The sequence below is a fragment of the Engystomops pustulosus genome, chromosome 6 (genome assembly GCF_040894005.1).
Source record: "Engystomops pustulosus chromosome 6, aEngPut4.maternal, whole genome shotgun sequence".
In the NCBI taxonomy this organism is placed as follows: Eukaryota; Metazoa; Chordata; class Amphibia; order Anura; family Leptodactylidae; genus Engystomops; species Engystomops pustulosus.
Window position 1 is genome coordinate 82515464 of NC_092416.1, and position 21578 is coordinate 82537041.

At 43.5% G+C, this 21578-nt stretch overlaps 1 protein-coding gene across 2 annotated transcripts in view; it reads left to right on the forward strand.

The window, feature by feature from the left end:
• LOC140135364 (synaptotagmin-1-like) overlaps nt 1–21578 on the forward strand; it is a 180552-nt gene that overhangs the window by 124770 nt on the left and 34204 nt on the right. For both annotated transcript variants that reach the window (XM_072156781.1, XM_072156780.1), the window contains exon 3: nt 20493–20674. In XM_072156781.1, the coding sequence (XP_072012882.1) occupies nt 20493–20674 (182 nt within the window). The remainder of the gene's footprint in view (nt 1–20492; nt 20675–21578) is intronic.

Sequence of the window (21578 nt, forward strand, 5' to 3'; positions counted from 1 at the left end):
CCAGCGCAGAGAACGCGCCGCTGGATCGCGAATGGACCGGGTAAGTAAATCTGCCCCAATGACACTCTCTAGCTCTTGCTACATGTCAGCTAGACACACACTATCATGTACATGCCGGTAGGAAGTCAGTGAGTGTGAATCAGTGAAAGCTCCATCCTGGAATGCAACGAGATGGGCCCCTGCAGAGGGAGCAGAGAGAGAGAGAGAGAACAACTCTGTGAAGCCTCAGACAAGATGGCAGAAGTTACAGGGTTGTGTCCGGGGGAAACTGAAATTGTGTACAACTGGACCAATAGAGACATGTTGGACTTATATCTGTGAAATGCTGCATTTTTGTTAATAACAGTGAATTAGAGAATGTGTTATTTTGTTATCCTGTCTACATTTAAGAAATGTGTCTTCATGGAATAGCCTTTTAAGGTTTAGCCCTTTTTTTAAAGAATCTGACTGTGTCTGTTCCTGTGGTAATAACTTTTCCACACTTTAACATATCCCTGTGATCTTGCGATTGTTTTCTCATGACACATTGTAGTTTATCTTAGTACTATCATTTCACTTCTTAGTTTATTTGGGAGTACAAATTCAATAATTTAGGAAAAATTTGAAAATAATTACAATTTCAAATGTTCTACTTTTTAGACAAAAAGTCATGCCGCATTTTTTTTGTAGAAACCTTTTGCCATTTGTCTTATTTGTATTTACATAATTTGTTTGTTCTTAAACAAGTTGTTAAATTTTCAAGAGATTTGAAAAAGGTACATTTTTGGTGACAAATTTAGTTTGGAAGTGCCCAATAGGGGCTTATGTACTAAAACCCCACAGGTAACACCATTTTATGAACCTAACATCTCAAACTATTGAAATCAACATTTAGGAAGCATGTTAAGCCTTTATTTCTTTCTCAGGAATCAAACAAAAATCGGAAATCTTTACATTTCAATTTTTGAACAAGAATATTTTCAATTAGCCATAAAATGTACACATTCAGAAGGTATTAGAGGTAAAAATACATCCCAAAATGTTTGGGCTGTTTCTTCTGGGTAAGGCAATACCTGAGATGTGGATGTCAGCACCCACAACACAACAGTAGAAACCCCGAGAATTGATACCATTTTGGAAACTACACCCCACAAAGAATTTATCTTGTGGTGAGCATTTTAACCCCCAACATGCTGGCCATAATCTACATGCAGAGCAAAAATAGCATTTGGCATTTAAATGCCAAATATATTTTGTCCAACTGATGCCACTTAATATAAAAACCCCAAAAATCATTCTGCGGTTTGTCCTGAGCATGGCAATACCCCATGTGTGCCATTAATCAACAGGCTGGGCACACAGCAGGGCTGAGAAGGGAAGGAGCAAAATGTAGCTTTTGGAGCTACGTTTTCCCTGGTTTGGATTTGGAGTGCCATGTCATGTAAGCAGAGCTTGTGAGGTACCAGAGATCGCGCATCTTGGCCGGAGTTACTGCGCATGCGCAGAACTCCGGCTTCTCGGACGAGGGCGCGCAGCTGCCAGGAGCTGCGCGCCGAAGATCACAGGGTAGGCGGGGGAAAGCAGCTACTGGGGCGTGGAGTAGCCGCGCCGTGTAGCCTCGTGTCCGGCTACTCCACGCCCCGGTAGCCGCTTAATTAAATTAACATATTAGGCCAATAAAGTTTATGCTAGGCTAGCGGGGACGTGAGGATTAGCTCTAAAAAGGGCTATCCTCACGTCCCATACATCCACCTACCACCCGATCTACCTTTATAGGTAGATTCGTGGTGGTAGGTTCCCTTTAAAAGTGTGGTTTGGGTAGGAACGGAATACGGATGATGGGGGGATAGTACAGTGAAAAACAGATGATGGGGGTAGTACACAAGTGTGATGGTGAGAGATCACACACACACTGGAATTACACTGGGAGGGGGATGGATGATGGGTGTAGTAGTGTTCTGCTGTACAGTACAGGACAGATCACAAGCACTCTGCTCTCCAACACCACCAATGGCAGAATGGCAGCGTTGGAGATAATCGGCATATTTGGATCTGCCCCCCCCCCCCACAGACACTGTTCACTGCCGCCTGTCCCCTCACAATCTCATGACGGGATGACATAATTTATACAGAGCGCGGCGGGAGGAAGTTAAAAAGAACTTCTCCAATGAAGATAAAATTCTTAAATATACTCAGGATGACAAAATAACACATTCTCTAATTCAATGCTATTAACAAAGATACAGCATTTCACAGGTATAATTCCTGCTGCCTCTATCAGCCCTGGTGTTTACATTTTGGTAGTCCCTGGATCCGACCATAAACTCCTGACTATGGACGGGCAGATTCTTCTTATAAATAGCTTTTCTTGTAATGCAGGGGAGGGGCAGGAGGCATAGAGCACTGAAGCGTGCAGAGAATACCAGCACTACAAACTACAGACAGAGGAACTTTGTGTCAGCAAACAGCATACAAAGACCTGCTCCAAATACTACAGACAAGATAAGATTTTGATGGGAGGGAAGGGGGAGGCATAGCAGGGCTGACTGTGTGTTTTATAGATTAGAGAGCTGAGAGTGTCATTGTGTTTTATATCCATCTCATGGATCTCATCATCTCTCATCTCTGATCAGTCTCATTTCTCTTTTTCTATGTGTCGGATATTAGTAGACTCTTCAGTAAATAAAAGTTTGAGTGATAAGACCAAAAACAGGAATATAACGGAGTATAATTGTAAAGTATAGGGTTAAAAACCCTCTTTATTGTCTAAACATCACTAGGGGATACAAATTTGAGAACTGTCATGAACTTAAATATTCCATATACTAACTGAATCCTGTATAATCTGAGATTTAGGTTTTTGGGGTTTTTTCATGATTTCCCTGGGCATTACACAGTTTGACTTTGGGATGAATTTGTTGGGGCATGCAGTCCTGTAAAAATTGATAGCTGTCAGGAATGTTTTACATTGACAGACTTAATATTATCCTGATGTAAAACCATATAATTCAAAAACTGTGTGCATCTTATTCTCAATGTATATGGCATTGTTTATGATATAACAGATTTGGCATTGAAATTACTATTCTGCCTCCGTCTTCTGTATCTGTGTTCTGTGATTGCTGATCACCCTGTATGGTGCATCAGCTGCTTGGCTCAGTGAGTAAAATACTGTGCAGATGCATGAAGCCAGACAAGCTCTATGTTTTTAATAATTCAGTAATACATTCTCAGATAATATGGCTTCCACTGAGAACTGATCTGAATTATCCTCAATCATTAACAATTAATGTTGATGATACACACATCCTATTCATCCTACTTTGTTCACTCTTAACTCTTTTTCCTATTTAAGAATAAACTATAGGAGACTGCAATGTAGGATTATAATTTTGTGATTTTTTATAACATTGCAAAATAGGATACCACCACCAGACAACAGTCGTAGGTAGATATTGCCCAAATAAAAGCTATAAATGCTCCTTAGACCCCTTTCACACTTGCATTTTTCAAGCGCGTGTTCTGCGTGAGTATTTGCCGTGCAGAATTTGCATTGCACTCTGACCCATTGTGATCAATGGATTTTTTCAGACTTGCAGTTTTTTCAAACACACATGCACATTTTTTTAATGTGCATTTAAATCTCAACATGCTTTACTTTCACAAGTCACACACATGAAAAACGCACCATACAAGTCTATGGAGAAAACGCATTGCACTTTGAGACACAGGCAAGTGCAATGTGTTTTTCACTGATAAATTGCCATAGAAAAGATAAACATTAGAGATGAGCGAGCACTAAAATGCTCGGGTACTCGTTATTCGAGACGAACTTTTCCCGATGCTCGAGTGCTCGTCTCGAATAACGAGCCCCATTGAAGTCAATGGGAGACTCGAGCATTTTTCAAGGGGACCAAGACTCTGCACAGGGAAGCTTGGCCAAACACCTGGGAACCTCAGAAAAGGATGGAAACACCACGGAAATGGACAGGAAACAGCAGGGGCAGCATGCATGGATGCCTCTGAGGCTGCTTAATCGCACCATTATGCCAAAACTATGGGCAACAGCATGGCCATGACAGAGTGACAGAATGAAGCTAGATAGCATCTAAAACATCCAATAATTGACCCTGACACTATAGGGGACGGCATGCAGAGGCAGCGGCAGCAGCGGCAGGCTAGAGAGTGGCATGGCGACATACCCTAAATGGACTCAGGCTTCAAACCAATGGGTGGCAGAGAGGAACCAAAGGAGGTGAGCAAGAAGCGCTCAAATAATATCGGTACATGATAAAAGTTTGCCAGTATATTTTGTGGATTACACAGCAGGGTGGCGACAAAGTTAACATGGAAGCCATGAAAACAACCCAAAATTCTGCCTGACACAGCTCGTTTGATAAGGGGACCATGTATGGAGGCAGTGAACTAGTAGTAGATTAAAGGTGCTGCAGTTAAAACTATGTTAGTTGGATCTTGGCATGGAGCTGGCGCTCCGCTGCCAGGCGAGCTTTCGCCAATCCAAGCCCGTGTCTCTAGGCTACTCCCAAAACAGCACTTCTAAGAACCTTTTGTATAAGATCAAGTGTAGTAGCGTTCTTATAAGTTTAGGATATGGCGGGTGAGGGGAATGTAAACAGAAGCGCAAGAAGCGCTGAAATAATATTGGTAAATGATAAAAGTTTGCCAGTATATTTTGTGGATAACACAGCTGGGTGGCGACAAAGTTAACAACTTTGATGTGGAATCCATGAAAACAACCCAAATTTCTGCCTGACACACCTCGTTTGATAAAGGGACGATGTATGGAGGCAGCTATATGGACGACTTTTGGAGGTAGCAATGGAGACAACGTGTGGAGGCTACTATGGAGACAATTTAATTTGGATAGTGCCTGTATGTGGCAGTCCAAAAAAGTTTTCAAACCAGAGGAGCAGGTAGGTGGCCCTCCAGAAAAATGAAATAGATTGAGTGCCTGTATGTGGCAGTCCCAAAAAGTTTTCAAACCAGAGGAGCAGGTAGGTGGCCCTCCAGAAAAATGAAATAGATTGAGTGCCTGTATGTGGCAGTCCAAAAAAGTTTTCAAACCAGAGGAGCAGGTAGGCGGCCCTCCAGAAAAATGAAATAGATTGAGTGCCTGTATGTGGCAGTCCAAAAAAGTTTTCAAACCAGAGGAGCAGGTAGGTGGCCCTCCAGAAAAATTGAATAGATTGAGTGCCTGTATGTGGCAGTCCAAAAAAGTTTTCAAACCAGAGGAGCAGGTAGGTGGCCCTCCAGAAAAATGGAATAGATTGAGTGCCTGTATGTGGCAGTCCAAAAAAGTTTTCAAACCAGAGGAGCAGGTAGGTGGCCCTCCAGAAAAATGGAATAGATTGAGTGCCTGTATGTGGCAGTCCAAAAAAGTTTTCAAACCAGAGGAGCAGGTAGGTGGCCCTCCAGAAAAATGAAATAGATTGAGTGCCTGTATGTGGCAGTCCCAAAAAGTTTTCAAACCAGAGGAGCAGGTAGGTGGCCCTCCAGAAAAATGAAATAGATTGAGTGCCTGTATGTGGCAGTCCAAAAAAGTTTTCAAACCAGAGGAGCAGGTAGGCGGCCCTCCAGAAAAATGAAATAGATTGAGTGCCTGTATGTGGCAGTCCAAAAAAGTTTTCAAACCAGAGGAGCAGGTAGGTGGCCCTCCAGAAAAATTGAATAGATTGAGTGCCTGTATGTGGCAGTCCAAAAAAGTTTTCAAACCAGAGGAGCAGGTAGGTGGCCCTCCAGAAAAATGGAATAGATTGAGTGCCTGTATGTGGCAGTCCAAAAAAGTTTTCAAACCAGAGGAGCAGGTAGGTGGCCCTCCAGAAAAATGGAATAGATTGAGTGCCTGTATGTGGCAGTCCAAAAAAGTTTTCAAACCAGAGGAGCAGGTAGGTGGCCCTCCAGAAAAATGAAATAGATTGAGTGCCTGTATGTGGCAGTCCAAAAAAGTTTTCAAACCAGAGGAGCAGGTAGGTGGCCCTCCAGAAAAATTGAATAGATTGAGTGCCTGTATGTGGCACTCCCAAAAATTGTTTAAAACAGAGGACCGGGTCGGTGGCCCTCCAGAAAAATTAAATGCATAAAGTACTATAGCTAGAGCCAGTGGGCCCTGTCAAAAAATAGCCAGTTTCCTCTGCTTTACTGTACAAATAGGAGGAGAAGGAGGAAAATGAGGAGGAGGAGGAGTGGATAAATTATTCAGGTTGAGCTTCCTTCACCTGGTGGAGATTGGAAATTATGAGAAATCCAGGCTTTATTCATCTTAATAAGCGTCAGCCTGTCAGCGCTGTCAGTCGACAGGCGTGTACGCTTATCGGTGATGATGCCACCAGCTGCACTGAAAACCCGCTCGGACAAGACGCTAGCGGCAGGGCAGGCAAGAACCTCCAAGGCGTACAGCGCTAGTTCGTGCCACATGTCCAGCTTTGAAACCCAGTAGTTGTAGGGAGCTGTGTGATCATTTAGGACGATGGTATGGTCAGCTACGTACTCCCTCACCATCTTTCTGTAAAGATCAGCCCTACTCTGCCGAGACTGGGGACAGGTGACAGTGTCTTGCTGGGGTGACATAAAGCTGGCAAAAGCCTTGTAAAGCGTACCCTTGCCAGTGCTGGACAAGCTGCCTGCTCGCCTACTCTCCCTCGCTACTTGTCCCGCAGAACTACGCACTCTGCCGCTAGCGCTGTCAGAAGGGAAATACTGTTTCAGCTTGTGCACCAGGGCCTGCTGGTATTCATGCATTCTCACACTCCTTTCCTCTCCAGGGATGAGAGTGGAAAGATTTTGCTTGTACCGTGGGTCCAGGAGAGTGAACACCCAGTAATCGGTGCTGGAATAAATTCTTTGAACGCGAGGGTCACGGGATAGGCAGCCTAGCATGAAATCTGCCATATGCGCCAGAGTACCAACGCGTAAGAATTCACTCCCCTCACTGGCCTGACTGTCCATTTCCTCCTCCTCCAACTCCTCCAACTCCTCTTCTTCTGCCCATACACGCTGAACAGTGAAGGACTCAACAATGGTCCCCTCTTGTGTCTCGCCAACATTCTCCTCCTCTTCCTCCTCCACCTCCACCTCCTCCGATATGCGCTGAGAAACAGACCTAAGGGTGCTTTGGCTATCAACAAGGGAATCTTCTTCCCCCGTCTCTTGTGACGAGCGCAAAGCTTCCGACTTCATGCTGATCAGAGAGTTTTTCAACAGGCGAAGCAGCGGGATGGTGAGGCTGATGATGGCGGCATCGCCACTGACCATCTGTGTTGACTCCTCAAAGTTACTCAGCACCTGACAGATATCAGACATCCACGTCCACTCCTCATTGTAGACTTGAGGAAGCTGACTGACCTGACTACCAGTTCTGGTGGAAGTTGACATCTGGCAGTCTACAATCGCTCGGCGCTGCTGGTAAACTCTGGATAACATGGTCAGTGTTGAATTCCACCTCGTGGGCACGTCGCACAACAGTCGGTGAGCGGGCAGTTGGAGGCGGCGCTGCGCTGCCCTGAGAGTGGCAGCATCTGTGCTGGACTTCCTGAAATGCGCACAGATGCGGCGCACCTTCGTGAGCAAATCAGACAGATTGGGGTATGTCTTGAGGAAACGCTGAACTATCAGATTTAACACATGGGCCAGGCATGGCACATGTGTCAGTCTGCCGAGTTGCAGAGCCGCCACCAGGTTACGGCCGTTGTCACACACAACCATGCCTGGCTTCAGGTTCAGCGGTGCCAGCCACAGATCAGTCTGCGCCGTGATGCCCTGTAATAGCTCTTGGGCGGTGTGCCTTTTATCGCCTAGGCTCAGCAGTTTGAGCACCGCCTGCTGTCGCTTAGCGACGGCACTGCTGCTGTGCCTAGAGCTACCGACTGATGGCGCCATGCCCACGGATGGTAGTTTGGAGGAGGAGGTGGAGGAGGGGTGGGAGGAGGAGGAGGCATAGTAGGCCTGAAACACCTCGACCGAGGTAGGCCCCGCAATCCTCGGCGTCGGCAGTATATGACCAGCCGCAGGGTCAAACTCGTTCCCAGCCTCCACCAAGTTAACCCAATGTGCCGTCAGCGATATATAGTGGCCCTGCCCGGCAGCACTCGTCCACGTGTCCGTGGTCAGGTGGACCTTGTCAGAAACGGCGTTGGTCAGGGCACGGATGATGTTGTCTGACACGTGCTGGTGCAGGGCTGGGACGGCACATCGGGAAAAGTAGTGGCGGCTGGGGACCGAATACCGAGGGGCGGCCGCCGCCATGAGGTTGCGAAAGGCCTCGGTCTCTACTAGCCTATAGGGCAGCATCTCCAGGCTAAGCAATCTGGAGATGTGGACATTAAGGGCTTGGGCGTACGGGTGGGTTGCACTATATTTGCGTTTCCGCTCCAGCGTCTGGGGTATGGAGAGCTGAACGCTGGTGGATGCTGTGGAGGATCGTGGAGGCGACGATGGGGTTTTTGAGGCAGGGTCCTGGGCAGGGGGCTGACTATCAGCTGACACAGGGGAAGGAGCAGTGGTGTGCACGGCCGGAGGTGAACGGGCTTGTTGCCACTGAGTGGGGTGTTTAGCATTCATATGCCTGCGCATACTGGTGGTAGTTAAGCTATTAGTGGTGGAACCCCTGCTGATCCTGGTTTGGCAAATGTTGCACACCACAGTCCGTCGGTCATCCGGTGTTTCCTTAAAGAACCTCCAGACTTCTGAAAATCTAGCCCTCGCCGCAGGAGCCCTCGCCACGGGAGCTTCACTAGTTGACACATTTGGCGCTGATGCACCAGCTCTGGCCCTGCCTCTCCGTCTGGCCCCACCACTGCCTCTTCCAACCTGTTCTGGTCGAGGACTCTCCTCCGTCTCAGAAGCACTGTGTTCACCCGGCCTATCAACCCAGCTTGGGTCTGTCACCTCATCATCCTCCGATCCCTCAGTCTGCTCCCCCCTCGGACTTCCTGCCCTGACAACAACTTCCCCACTGTCTGACAACCGTGTCTCCTCATCGTCGGACACCTCTTTACACACTTCTTCCACTACGTCAAGAAGGTCATCATCACCCACAGACTGTGACTGGTGGAAAACCTGGGCATCGGAAAATTGCTCAGCAGCAACCGGACAAGTGGTTTGTGAGTGTGGGAAGGGTCCAGAAAACAGTTCCTCAGAGTATGCCGGTTCAAATGCCAAATTTTCCTGGGAGGGGGCAGACTGGGGGGGAGGAGGCTGAGGTGCAGGAGCTGGAGGAGTGGCGATTTCGGTGACATGGGTGGACTGCGTGGAAGACTGACTGGTGGACAAATTGCTCGAAGCATTGTCGGCAATCCACGACATCACCTGTTCGCACTGTTCTGGCCTCAACAGTGCTCTACCACGAGTCCCAGTAACTTCAGACATGAACCTAGGGAGTGTAGCTCTGCGGCGTTCCCCTGCTCCCTCATCAGCAGGTGGTGTCTCACCCCGCCCAGGACCACGGCCTCTGACCCCTGCAGTAGTTGGACGCCCACGTCCCCGCCCTCGTCCTCTACCCCTAGCCCTCGGGTTAAACATTTTGAAAATGAGAGTTATAACTTTTTTAACTTTTTTTTGTGTTTTTTGTTTTTTTTGTGTTTTTTAGTTTTTGAAACCAAACGATGCTATCCTATTGCTATGGCTATTTTCTAGCCAAGTATGAAAGCACACTGCTATGCCAGATGAGATGACGCTGAGTTATTAAAAAAACGTAAAATAAAAAAGGAAATGGCAGACTGTGCCTAATTGAAATCCAACCCCTAATAAATTTTCCCACTTCGGTCTTTGCGATGGATATGTGCGTCACTAAGCGCAAAACACAGTGGTCGCAAGTCTCACTACAAATTGCTCACAATTTGCTAGTAGATGCACTGCAGCAAGTACAGCCACCAGCAGATCAACCAGAAATCAAATATATATAACGCTACTGTAGGCGTAAGTAAGCCGTTTGGATTCTCCTATGGCTATTTTCTAGCCAAGTATGAAAGCTTACTACTATGCCAGATGAGATGACGCTGAGTTATTAAACAAAATAAACGTAAAATAAAAAAGGAAATGGCAGACTGTGCCTAATTGAAATCCAACCCCTAATAAATTTTCCCACTTCGGTCTTTGCGATGGATATGTGCGTCACTAAGCGCAAAACACAGTGGTCGCAAGTCGCACTACAAATTGCTCACAATTTGCTAGTAGATGCACTGCAGCAAGTACAGCCACCAGCAGATCAACCAGAAATCAAATATATATAACGCTACTGTAGGCGTAAGTAAGCCGTTTGGATTCTCCTATGGCTATTTTCTAGCCAAGTATGAAAGCACACTACTATGCCAGATGAGATGACGCTGAGTTATTAAAAAAAATAAACGTAAAATAAAAAAGGAAATGGCAGACTGTGCCTAATTGAAATCCAACCCCTAATAAATTTTCCCACTTCGGTCTTTGCGATGGATATGTGCGTCACTAAGCGCAAAACACAGCGGTCGCAAGTCTCACTACAAATTGCTCACAATTTGCTAGTAGATGCACTGCAGCAAGTACAGCCACCAGCAGATCAACCAGAAATCAAATATATATAACGCTACTGTAGGCGTAAGTAAGCCGTTTGGATTCTCCTATGGCTATTTTCTAGCCAAGTATGAAAGCACACTACTATGCCAGATGAGATGACGCTGAGTTATTAAAAAAATAAACGTAAAATAAAAAAGGAAATTAGGCACAATAAAAAAGACTGTGCCTAATTGAAATCCAACCCCTAATAAATTTTCCCACTTCGGTCTTTGCGATGGATATGTGCGTCACTAAGCGCAAAACACAGCGGTCGCAAGTCTCACTACAAATTGCTCACAATTTGCTAGTAGATGCACTGCAGCAAGTACAGCCACCAGCAGATCAACCAGAAATCAAATATATATAACGCTACTGTAGGCGTAAGTAAGCCGTTTGGATTCTCCTATGGCTATTTTCTAGCCAAGTATGAAAGCACACTACTATGCAAGATGAGATGACACTGAGTTATTAAAAAAATAAACGTAAAATAAAAAGTAAATGGCAGACTGTGCCTAATTGAAATCAAACCCCTAATAAATTTTCCCACTTTGGTGTTTGAGGTGGATATGTGTGTCACTAAGAGCTAAACACAACGGTAGCAAGTCCCCCTGCAAATTCCTCACAATATGGTACTAGCTGCAAATAAAAAAAAATATATATAACGTTATTGTAGCCCTAAGAAGGGCTGTTGGGTTCTTGTAGAATCACTCCTGCCTAACAGTAAGCTAATAGAACACCCTAACGCTTTCCCTGACCAGCAGCAGCTCTCTCCCTAGCGGCATCCAGACACAGAATGATCCGAGCAGCGCGGGCAGCGGCTAGTCTATCCCAGGGTCACCTGATCTGGCCAGCCAACCACTGCTATCGACGTGTAAGGGTACCACGTCATGCTGGGTGGAGTGCAGAGTCTCCTGGCTTGTGATTGGCTCTGTTTCTGGCCGCCAAAAAGCAAAACGGCGGGAGCTGCCATTTTCTCGAGCGGGCGAAGTATTCGTCCGAGCAACGAGCAGTTTCGAGTACGCTAATGCTCGACCGAGCATCAAGCTCGGACGAGTATGTTCGCTCATCTCTAATAAACATCAGTCCGGAGTCTTTTTTTTCAGGTGCACTGAAAAATGCGTGAAAGCGCATTAAAAATACAATGGAAACACAAAAAAACACTGAGGCCCCTTCCACACTCGCGTTGCATTTCACGTCAGAGTTTGATCAGGGTGCGATCAGTTTTTGGTCAGTGAAAAACGCGCATTTTGCATCAGAGTGCAATCAGTTTTTAGTCAGAGTTTGTTCAGTGTCTCAGTTTTTCACGCGTGTTTTTGATGCAATTGCAATGCAATTTCAATGCGTTTTTCACGTGCAGAAAACGCGCGTGAAATGGACTCAGGACTGAGCTCTATCTTTTCTATGGCAATTGATGAAAAACGCATGAAAAACGCATTGCACTTGCAAGTGTCTCAGGCCTCTTCCACACTAGCGTTGCGTTTCACGTCAGGGTGCAATGCGTGAAAAACTGACGTTTTTGGCTGCGTTTTTGTTCCATTTTTCCTTGGAGTAATTAGCGTTTTTGCGTTTTTCATGCGCGTGTTGTTAGCGTTTTTTTTGCGTTTTCGGCGCATTTTTCACGCGCGAGTCAATGGGAGACTCAAGCATTTTTCAAAGGGACCATGGTTTGGGATTAAAATGTGTTATTTAATTGAAAAATAATGTCTTCTGATAAGTTGCAAACATCTGCGATCTATTCTTCACTGTTCCCCGTGTATATTATCTACCGACAAGTTAGCAGATGTGAAGAACAGTGAAAATAGAATAAAACCTGTGAACACAGTGAAAACAGTGACCACAGGATCATTTAAGAGAAAAACACAGTGCAGAACACAGTGCAGAATAGATTACAGATGTTCGGCACATCTGCTTACTTGTCGGGAGATACGCGCGGAACGGTGCGGCCAAAATAGCATGTGAAGAACAATATATATGTGTGTGAAGAACAAATTGCAGATGTTTAAATACACCTGCAATGTGTTCTTCACACATATATATTGTTCTTCACAAACTATTTTGTTCGCACCGTTCCGCGCGTATCTCCCGACAAGTAAGCAGATGTGCCGAACATCTGTAATCTATTCTGCACTGTGTTCTGCACTGTGTTTTTCTCTTAAATGATCCTGTGGTCACTGTTTTCACTGTGTTCACTGGTTTTATTCTATTCTTCACTGTTCTTCACTGAGTTTTTTTAATTAAATGATCGTTCGCGAACAGGGGAAATACTGTTATTCTGGTCACCTAGCAACCCTTACGTTTAAAACGCATTGCACTCGCATTGCACTTGCAATGATTGCGATTGCAATGCGTTCTTGATGCATCTCCATAGACTTGAATGGGGCGTGAAAAACGCGCGTGCAAAACAACGCTAATGAAGAAAGACCCATTGAATACAATGGGACAGAGTGCAATGCAAGTTCTGCGCGTCAAATGCACGCGCAGAACTCGCGCGTGAAAAACGCCAGTGTAGAAGGGGCTTCAGAGTGCAATGCGTTTTTGATGCATCTCCATAGACTTGTATGGTGCGTTTTTCACGCGCGTGACTTGCAAAAGTAGAGCATGTCGAGATTTAAACGCGCGCTAAAAAAAACGCGCGTGTGTGCGTGAAAAGAAATGCAAGTCTGAAAAGACCCATTGGTTACAATGGGTCAGAGTGCAATGCAAGTTCTGCACGTCAAAAGCATGCGCAGAAAACGCGCGTGAAAAACGCAAGTGTGAAAGGGGCCAACATTAGCACAAGAGATGAGCAAATCAATTTATTGTCCTGGAAATTAGTACCGTTTATACTCGTGTATAAGCCGAGTTTTTCAGCACAAAAAATGTGCTGAAAAACGTCCCCTCGGCTTATACACGAGTCATATAGGAAGTTAAAAATACTTAAAAAATAATAAACGTATATATTCACCCTCCGGTGGCCCCGATGTGCAGCGCTGCTCCCCCGATGTCCGCGTGGCTCGTCTTCAGGCTTCTGCGCCCGTCTTCTTTCTTCTGCAGGGCGCCGCCATTGTTCTTCTCCCGGGCGGTGCCTAGTATGACGTCAGCACCGGCGCGTCATACTAGGCGCCGGCCGAGAGAGAGAGCAATGGCGGCGCCTGGCAGAAGAAAGAAGACGGGCGCGTCATACTAGGCGCCGGCCGAGAGAGCAATGGCGGCGCCTGGCAGAAGAAAGAAGACGGGCGCGGAAGCCTGAAGACGAGCCACGCGGACATCGGGGGAGCAGCGCTGCACATCGGGGCCACCAGAGGGTGAGTATATATGTTTATTATTTTTTTTTATGCTGGGGCAAGCTGTATACTACTGGGGGCAGGCGTATACTACCGGGGGAAGGCTGGGCTGGGCTGTATACTACTGGGGGCAGGCTGTATACCACACGGGGCAGGCTAGGGTGCTGTATACTACTGGGGGCAGTGCTGTATACTACTGGGGGCAGTGCTGTATACTACTAGGGGAAGTTTGTATACTACTGGGGGCAGGCTGTATACTACTGGGGGCAGTGCTGCATACTACTGGGGCAAGTGCTGTATACTACTGGGGGCAGGCTGGACTGGCTGTATACTACTGGGGGCAGGCTGGACTGGCTGTATACTATAGGGGGCTGGTTGGCTATATACTGGGGGGGGTCTGTGACCAATGCATTTCCCACCCTCGGCTTATACTCGAGTAATATATTTTCCCAGTTTTTGGTGGTAAAATTGGGGGTCTCGGCTTATACTCGGGTCGGCTTATACTCGAGTATATACGGTATATAACTACTTTTAGTCCTCAACAACACATAATTTTCATTTAATAAAAAAAAGCTGTGTCTCTTATCGTTTATTTTATAAACATTTTTTTCATTAGGGTTATGGTTAGGGTTATGGAAAATTAACAAAATGTCCTCCATTGTAAAAACAAATCTGTTTTTTAGGGCTAGATTGGGCTATATACCAATTTCCTCTGCAAAAAGTGCAGAAAGTAAAAGAAGTTGGCAGGCATTTATCATTTTTGGCGCAGGGTGGTGCAGGAAGAGTGCTATAATTTATAGTTTGATGTAAATTTGTGGCGCAAGGGATTAATGATTTGGCACACAAAAAAAGGGTTTAGAACTGTCTCCCCATTCATGAAGGTGAAATAGATTTCTGTAGACCAGCTTTTAGCTAGTGAAGGTGTGTGCCAAAAATTGTGCCACAAAAGAAAACCACCGACACTTCATAAATAAAGATCAACAGGTGCAGCAAGGGGAAATAAAAATAAAAAATGCCCCCGATATGTTTCTGCTGAAGGCCTTTTATAAATGGCTATGACTAGCGTTATTAGAGGTTATTAGAGTTTGTTTGTCAATTACTGCTCTTTTGGAATCACATGAACATAGTTTATTTAAACCCTTGCAATCTCCATGACATAGCTCTTTGAAATTCCACAAATCGGGATGAAAAGCTTTTATTATACACATGAACCTGTAGACAATCTCTTTATAACAGCATATCAGTACTAAATGAATTATTATCCTGTTAAATTGTTATCTGTTAATTTAGATTTAACTAACTATTAAACTATTACTCAGACAATTGTGCACAAAGCTGGAAGGAACTTTTCATAAAGCATAACAAAAACACTAACAAAATTGTTCAGATTTTACAGTAATCCAAGAATTGGTGCAATTATAATAACTGCAGGAGCTGTTTAAAACAGGCAATTAGATTTTTCCAGGAATATTATGAAGAAATAACCATTATAAGGAAGATTGTAATAACATAATTAGAGATAGTGGTGTTAAAGTAAGGAAAATACAGTTGTCTATATTCCTGTAAGTGTTGCAAATGTGTACTGCACAAAAGATAAATGTGCAATGATAACTACATGTGGCTTAGGGCCTCATGCACACAACCCTATGTGGGGGCATGAGCTATCCGCACAAATTGCAGCAAGCTCACGGCCCCCATTGAGGTCTATTGGCCAGCAAAATTCCCCCTTTTCTTCCCACCCTGTTTCTTCACACAAGTGCATGAGGCCTTACTCTGTATTGTAGCCATTTTGGTTTGCTTGCAAAACACTGGGGGGTCGTTACCGATTGCATGCATTTCTACTGAAACACATATGTGATCCAGACTGATTGTGTGAATGCTGCCACAGGGTCAAATCACATACAGTTTACATTAGGTAGATTTACTGTGGGAGGAATTCATTATTGCTCCAGCACCCGAAAATGATGATTTGTGAAAAAAAGACAGTCTTCCGACACACGTATGAAGGTTTTTAGACCATTTTTTTATCAATTTCAGATTTGTCTGACAAAGGGGCCTGGTCCCATGAAAGGGCTGTGGTTATGGAGAAAGTGGATGTGGGCACATGGAAATTAGTCAGTGCACCACAACAATTAGGAGGGTGTGGCTAAATGTGGCACACAGTTTAGACCTGATAAAGGCAAGTCTAAAAGTACAACTCGACAATGCAACAGATTTATTATCACAATGATGAATCTGGTGCAGAAGAAGACTAGTGGTGTCCAGCTCTGAATTCATCCCTGTATCTATGGTACACACAAATACTTTTTCAACAAGAGAACGGCTTAAAAAAGTATGAATAATACAATGTTTTGCCCTTTTTTAGCAATAAGAAGAGCAGAAATGTATTGGTGTAACAGGTAGTCAAGTGTTTTCCATCAAACAATCCCAGACTATGGTAACAGATTTAGGGTAGTTTCACATTGGTGTGTGTGCTCTGCTTCCGTTGTGCATCCATTGCGTTTTGTCTCCGTTGTGTCTCTGTGTTGTATCCGGTTTTTCTCTGTGTCCACAAAAAAACACAACTGAAGTTTTAACAATGCTTTGAAAACATGACACCTTCTTTCTCAGCCTCATCAGTGAAAAACAATGGACAAGTTTCAACATTTTTTTCCACGGACAGCGAATCAGTGAATAAAAAAGCCAGTGTGAACCAATAGAAATCAACGGCTTAGTGAGGCATCCTTAAAACACTCTGGACCAAGAAAGTAAAAAAAACCAATCCAACGCTAAAGAATACAGACATTACACATAATGGTTAAAATTCACTTTGAAAGGGAAAATAATCTTGGTGGTTACAGGACACTGTAAGGAGTATAAATAATGTTTTTAATCTTGAACTGAAATCCTTATTTGCATGAATAAAATTGCTTTACATTTAGGTCACAGTTTTACATCCCCTCCAAATGCAACTCTTCTCTTTTTCATCGAACTTTGTTAAATAACTTGATAACATGGGCATAACATATTTTTCTTTTTTACTACAAAATATTTGAAATGGCCTTAGGAAAGCTTAAAAAATGTTCTATTTTTATTTGCCTACAAATTTCAATGTGTTTATGCTTTCTGCTAAATCCTCCTTAAGTTATTCTGTTGTGTTTCATTCCATTTCTTTTATTCATTTGCTCATCCATGCATTTTCCATTTATTTTTCTATATGCTTTCATTCTCTAACTTTAAGCTCATGCCAGGAAAGGTAAGTGATCATATTATCCATCCTGTCTTCCGTCTTTATACTTTTATGGATTGTCTATTCTAACATTAAACATGCCTTCTTATCTTTTGCTTGTAACAATAGTCATGTTTGTCAGATGGAGGATAGCTACGTTTGCCCCTTGGTACATAGAAGCATTCATTATTCTGCTGATAAGATTCTAACCAACAGATAGATGATGTGTAATATGTAGCAATATTTAATTCATAGTAAACCAGAATCCATAAATAATGAATGCACACAGAGGGTTAACATGATGACGACAGATCAGAACATCATGGTTACATCCACAAGCCAGCTGGATATCTTGTTTTCCTGTGATAAAAACAGGATGTTTTGCTAACACCTGAATAATTGGTAACATCCAACAAATATGATGGCTCACACGTCACTTACTCGGGAACATCTGCGCTGTGGAACAAGAAATGTCACCCGCCCACGAGGATCTTTCAGCACTGTTTTCCTAAATGATACATAGTGACTAGTGTGGCCTTGTTTTTTTGGAAAGAGTTGAAGAAACAGCATAATGTAGTATAGTGATATCCTAATAGTCCTTCAGAGGCAGAATAAGTATGTATATATTCATATTCCGGTATGTGTGTGCATATGATAATTTATATATTCATATATTGTCTCCATTAATCCATTGGTCAGATTTTTAGTGAGAAAACTTATTATAGAAATATATAGTTTCAGTGATAACGCTTTCCTTTTTTACCTACAAATGCAGGAACAGTATTCCATCTATTTGGATAAATGTATTTACAGGTAGTTAGGACTTTCACTAATACCCTGGAAGAAAGCCAGTATAGGTGTGTCCTACTAAACAGGAATTATGAACTTTGACCTGGTCTGAGCTAAGGATCACCTAGCTGCAGTGCACACAGTGCAGGTATAGAGGTGACACCGGCTGCAGTGATGCAGTAAACTTGAAGTTCTGCCCTGAAGTCAAAATAATTGAAAATCAAATTTACATTAAAACAGCCAACCAGACAAAGCAGTGTACTTTACATGCAGGCCACTTCATTCATTCTCACCATCTTGTTCAGATTTATGATCACACAGTAGATGTAATGTAGGTGTGTATCTTAGCATATCAATTTTCTAGCCAAGATTTGGTGGGTCAGAATATAGCATACATATGCAACATCCACCACCGAGGCCTAGCCTTTTTCTAGCTTGGGGGCAGCTGGATCCCTCAAGTACCCGAGTGGCTGGCTGAGCGCTGCATAGGGCTTGTCTGCAGTCATGGTACTGGGTACCAGGGGAACAAGCCTCCCCCACAGCCTGGCAGGTCTCCGACAGGTGGAAGCACAAGAAAGAGGCTGAAGGTGTAGAATGCTTCTCTCTGGGGCAACCCCGAGGTAGATGTAGGGATCCCTGGGGATGGTAGATGGGGCGCCCTTGGGGTTATCAGCCTTACGCAGGGATCACTTGGAGACAAGGGATGTCAACCATTAAACTTACAGGTCATTTATTCAGGAACATGGCAATGGCCAAAACAGCAGGAGTTGCTCACTGCCTGGTATAGGTAGCCTCCACAGACTGGAGGGATTAATGAGCAGAGAGAAAGAACCTTCCAACCCAAAGGTTTATATAACCTTTGGTAGTGTCCAGCTCAGGTGTATCATCCAACCAGCACCCCAGTACAATGTAGTACAGTGCATGTGATTGGTCACAAAATTACATGTTCCTTCTCAAGCAGATATTGAGCAGCTACAGTACCAAATAGGGCTAGTAGATGGCGGCTTTGCTGAGGGAAGGACATCTCACATTAGCTATAATACTTTTTCTTAAAGGTGTCTGTCCTACAGAACCTATACAGATTGCAAGATAAGTGGGTCCTACTTCTCCTATAGGTAGATGGTATTAAAGGTTTCCAATTATATGTGACATAACCAGTCCGGCGGGATGTTACATGTACTCTGCCATCTTTATATTCCATTCTAAGGGCACATGAAATATGGTGTCAGATGCATTTGTTATGACTAATATAAGTTACCCCTATAATAAGCAACTTTTATTAATATGATTCTCTATTAAACCCCCGTGGGCACAATAATCAGATATGTTTTTTTAATACATTGATTCATTTTGTTAGGTGAAAAATATTGTGCTGCCCTCCAGGAAACAAAAAATTTTAATAAATTTTGATTTTCCTGGTCATCTCCATGTGGCACATAAGGAAACTAAGAAGCAATAACAGTAAGGAAACAAAACATGCCATGCAACTTTTACGATCCCTATAATAAAGACTACAGAAACTAATGCACCTATGGCATGGCATTAATGTTTGATGAAGGTTTTCAGCCTTGACTATACAGTGGCATTGCAAATCGCATTAAAGGGGTTGTCGGAGTTTTCAAAAAAAAACTATATGTGGCCGGGAGCGGGCTGACTAAAACAATAAAGCTGTACTTACCTCCCGGTGCCCTCCCGTATCCAGCGCTGCTGTCGCTCCGGTCCGGGCGCCATGTAAACAAACATGGCCGCCGGAGCAGAAAACGCGCGTGAAAAACGCAAGTGTGAAAGGGGCCTAATGGGGATGGAACAAGGAAACACAAGGTGAGGGGGCAGAGTGGTTATTGCTTATTATAGACAATCCTAAACAAATGTGTTTTTAGATTAGATTTGAAGGTTTGGAAGGTGGGGAAATGTCTGACACATTTTAGTAGAGAGTTCCAGAATATGGAGAAGCACAGGAGAAGTCCTGGAGATGGTTGTGAGAACAGCTCCTGTGAGGAGCTGAGATTATGCATGGTATGGTACTGGTTGATTTGTTCAGAGATATATGGAGGGGACAGCTTTGTAAGTCATGGTTAGTATCTTAAACTGAATTTGCTGTACAATGTGTAAACTGACAGAGAGTGCAGGCAGTAGACTTTAGGCACCAGAGAGAGCGTAGAACCATGGATTGTGTTTGTAAGGTCTGTTGGGAGAAAAGCATTAGCTAGAGGAAAGATTCCATTTTCTCTATGTTAAAGTTTAGAAAACGGGAAGAGAAATTGTAGGATATGACAGACACTCTTGAAGTCTTGAAGAGAGGTGATGTCTGGTATTGAGGATATATATGGTGCAGTTTCAGTTTAAGGATAAATATATTTGTGGAGAGAAATACTGACCGTTTTATAGGGCTTCAACTTTGATTATGGATAGGTTCCCAGCAAAATAAGTCCAATGCTATTGGTACCAAGGTACAGTATTCTATGCCTACTGACATAAAAATACATAGTTTACTCTACCTGTTTACATTTTGACATAAGGAGGGTCTAAATGTAAAACTGATCTGATCTGTTACCTAGTTCCACATCTGTTTTCTTAATGTTTGCAGAATTGATAACATTGTCTTTTGCTTATAATTATTTTGGTGCTTTGGACATTCAGGGATCTGCATAGTTTTATGATCCAGGAACAAATAATAACTTTGCTTATCTTCTATTGTTTTCTACTAGTTCCCCCATGGGCTCTGGCCACCATCCTCATTGTGGCTGGACTGCTGCTACTATGCTGTTGTTTCTGCATCTGTAAGAAGTGTTGTGGAAAGAAGAAGAAAGGCAAGAAGGGCAAAGATAAGGTCAAGGCCCAAATTAACATGAAGGAGGTCAAAGATTTGGGGAAAAGTTACATTGATAAGGTAATTCATATTCCATTTGAATACAATTTTCAAAGTTACTGATTCTTCTTCTTGCACTGTAAGGAAATGTTGGCAGTATCTTGAAAGTGTTCAGTTGCAGACATCACTAAGGTCACTTAAAGGGAACCTATCACCAGGTTTTACCCCACTAAACAACTAGTATTCTCAAGTAGGCTATGGCATTTCCTTTCTAGAATCCCCACTTTTATGTGATATCTCTTCTTTTTACATATAAAAAATCTCCCTCAAAGTCAGACAAATATGACTCTTATTTTAACATTAGACGAGTCAGATGAGTCATTGGTTTCAGATGGAGTGTCTCTTCAGAAGACCCTATCTTCTGTTCTATAGTACCTAGAAACATACTTTTTGTGTCATATTAAAGATAACGATCTTGTCTTTCAGAGGGTTTTGGCCTTATAAACCAGAGATACAGGCAGTTAAAGTCATAGTTGGCAATTTAAGATGCAGATACAGATCCAGTTCCTAACTATTTTTAACTGCTTGTATGTCTAGTTCTGTAGCTCACAGGTGAGATTATTATCTTTAAAATTATACATAAAGTATGTTTCTAGATACTATAAAACCAAGCACTAAAACTTGACTCATCTCATGAATATGGGATGAGAAGAGTCATATTTGCTTGACTTGAGGGGAGGTAATTTTTTATAGGTAAACTGGTGAGATTTTACAAAAAATTCTAGAAAAGATATTACATATCCTACCTGAGGGGACTAGTAGTTTACTGATAACAGGTTCTCTTTAAATCGGTCATTGTGATCAAAAAGTGGAAGTGCCTTTTGTTTATAGCTAAAGTCAAGAAGTGTCCGCACCATATATGCTCATGTTAAAGGTGCACCAAAAAAAGTTGGTGCACTATGTCGGAACAGTAAGGGAGCACCAG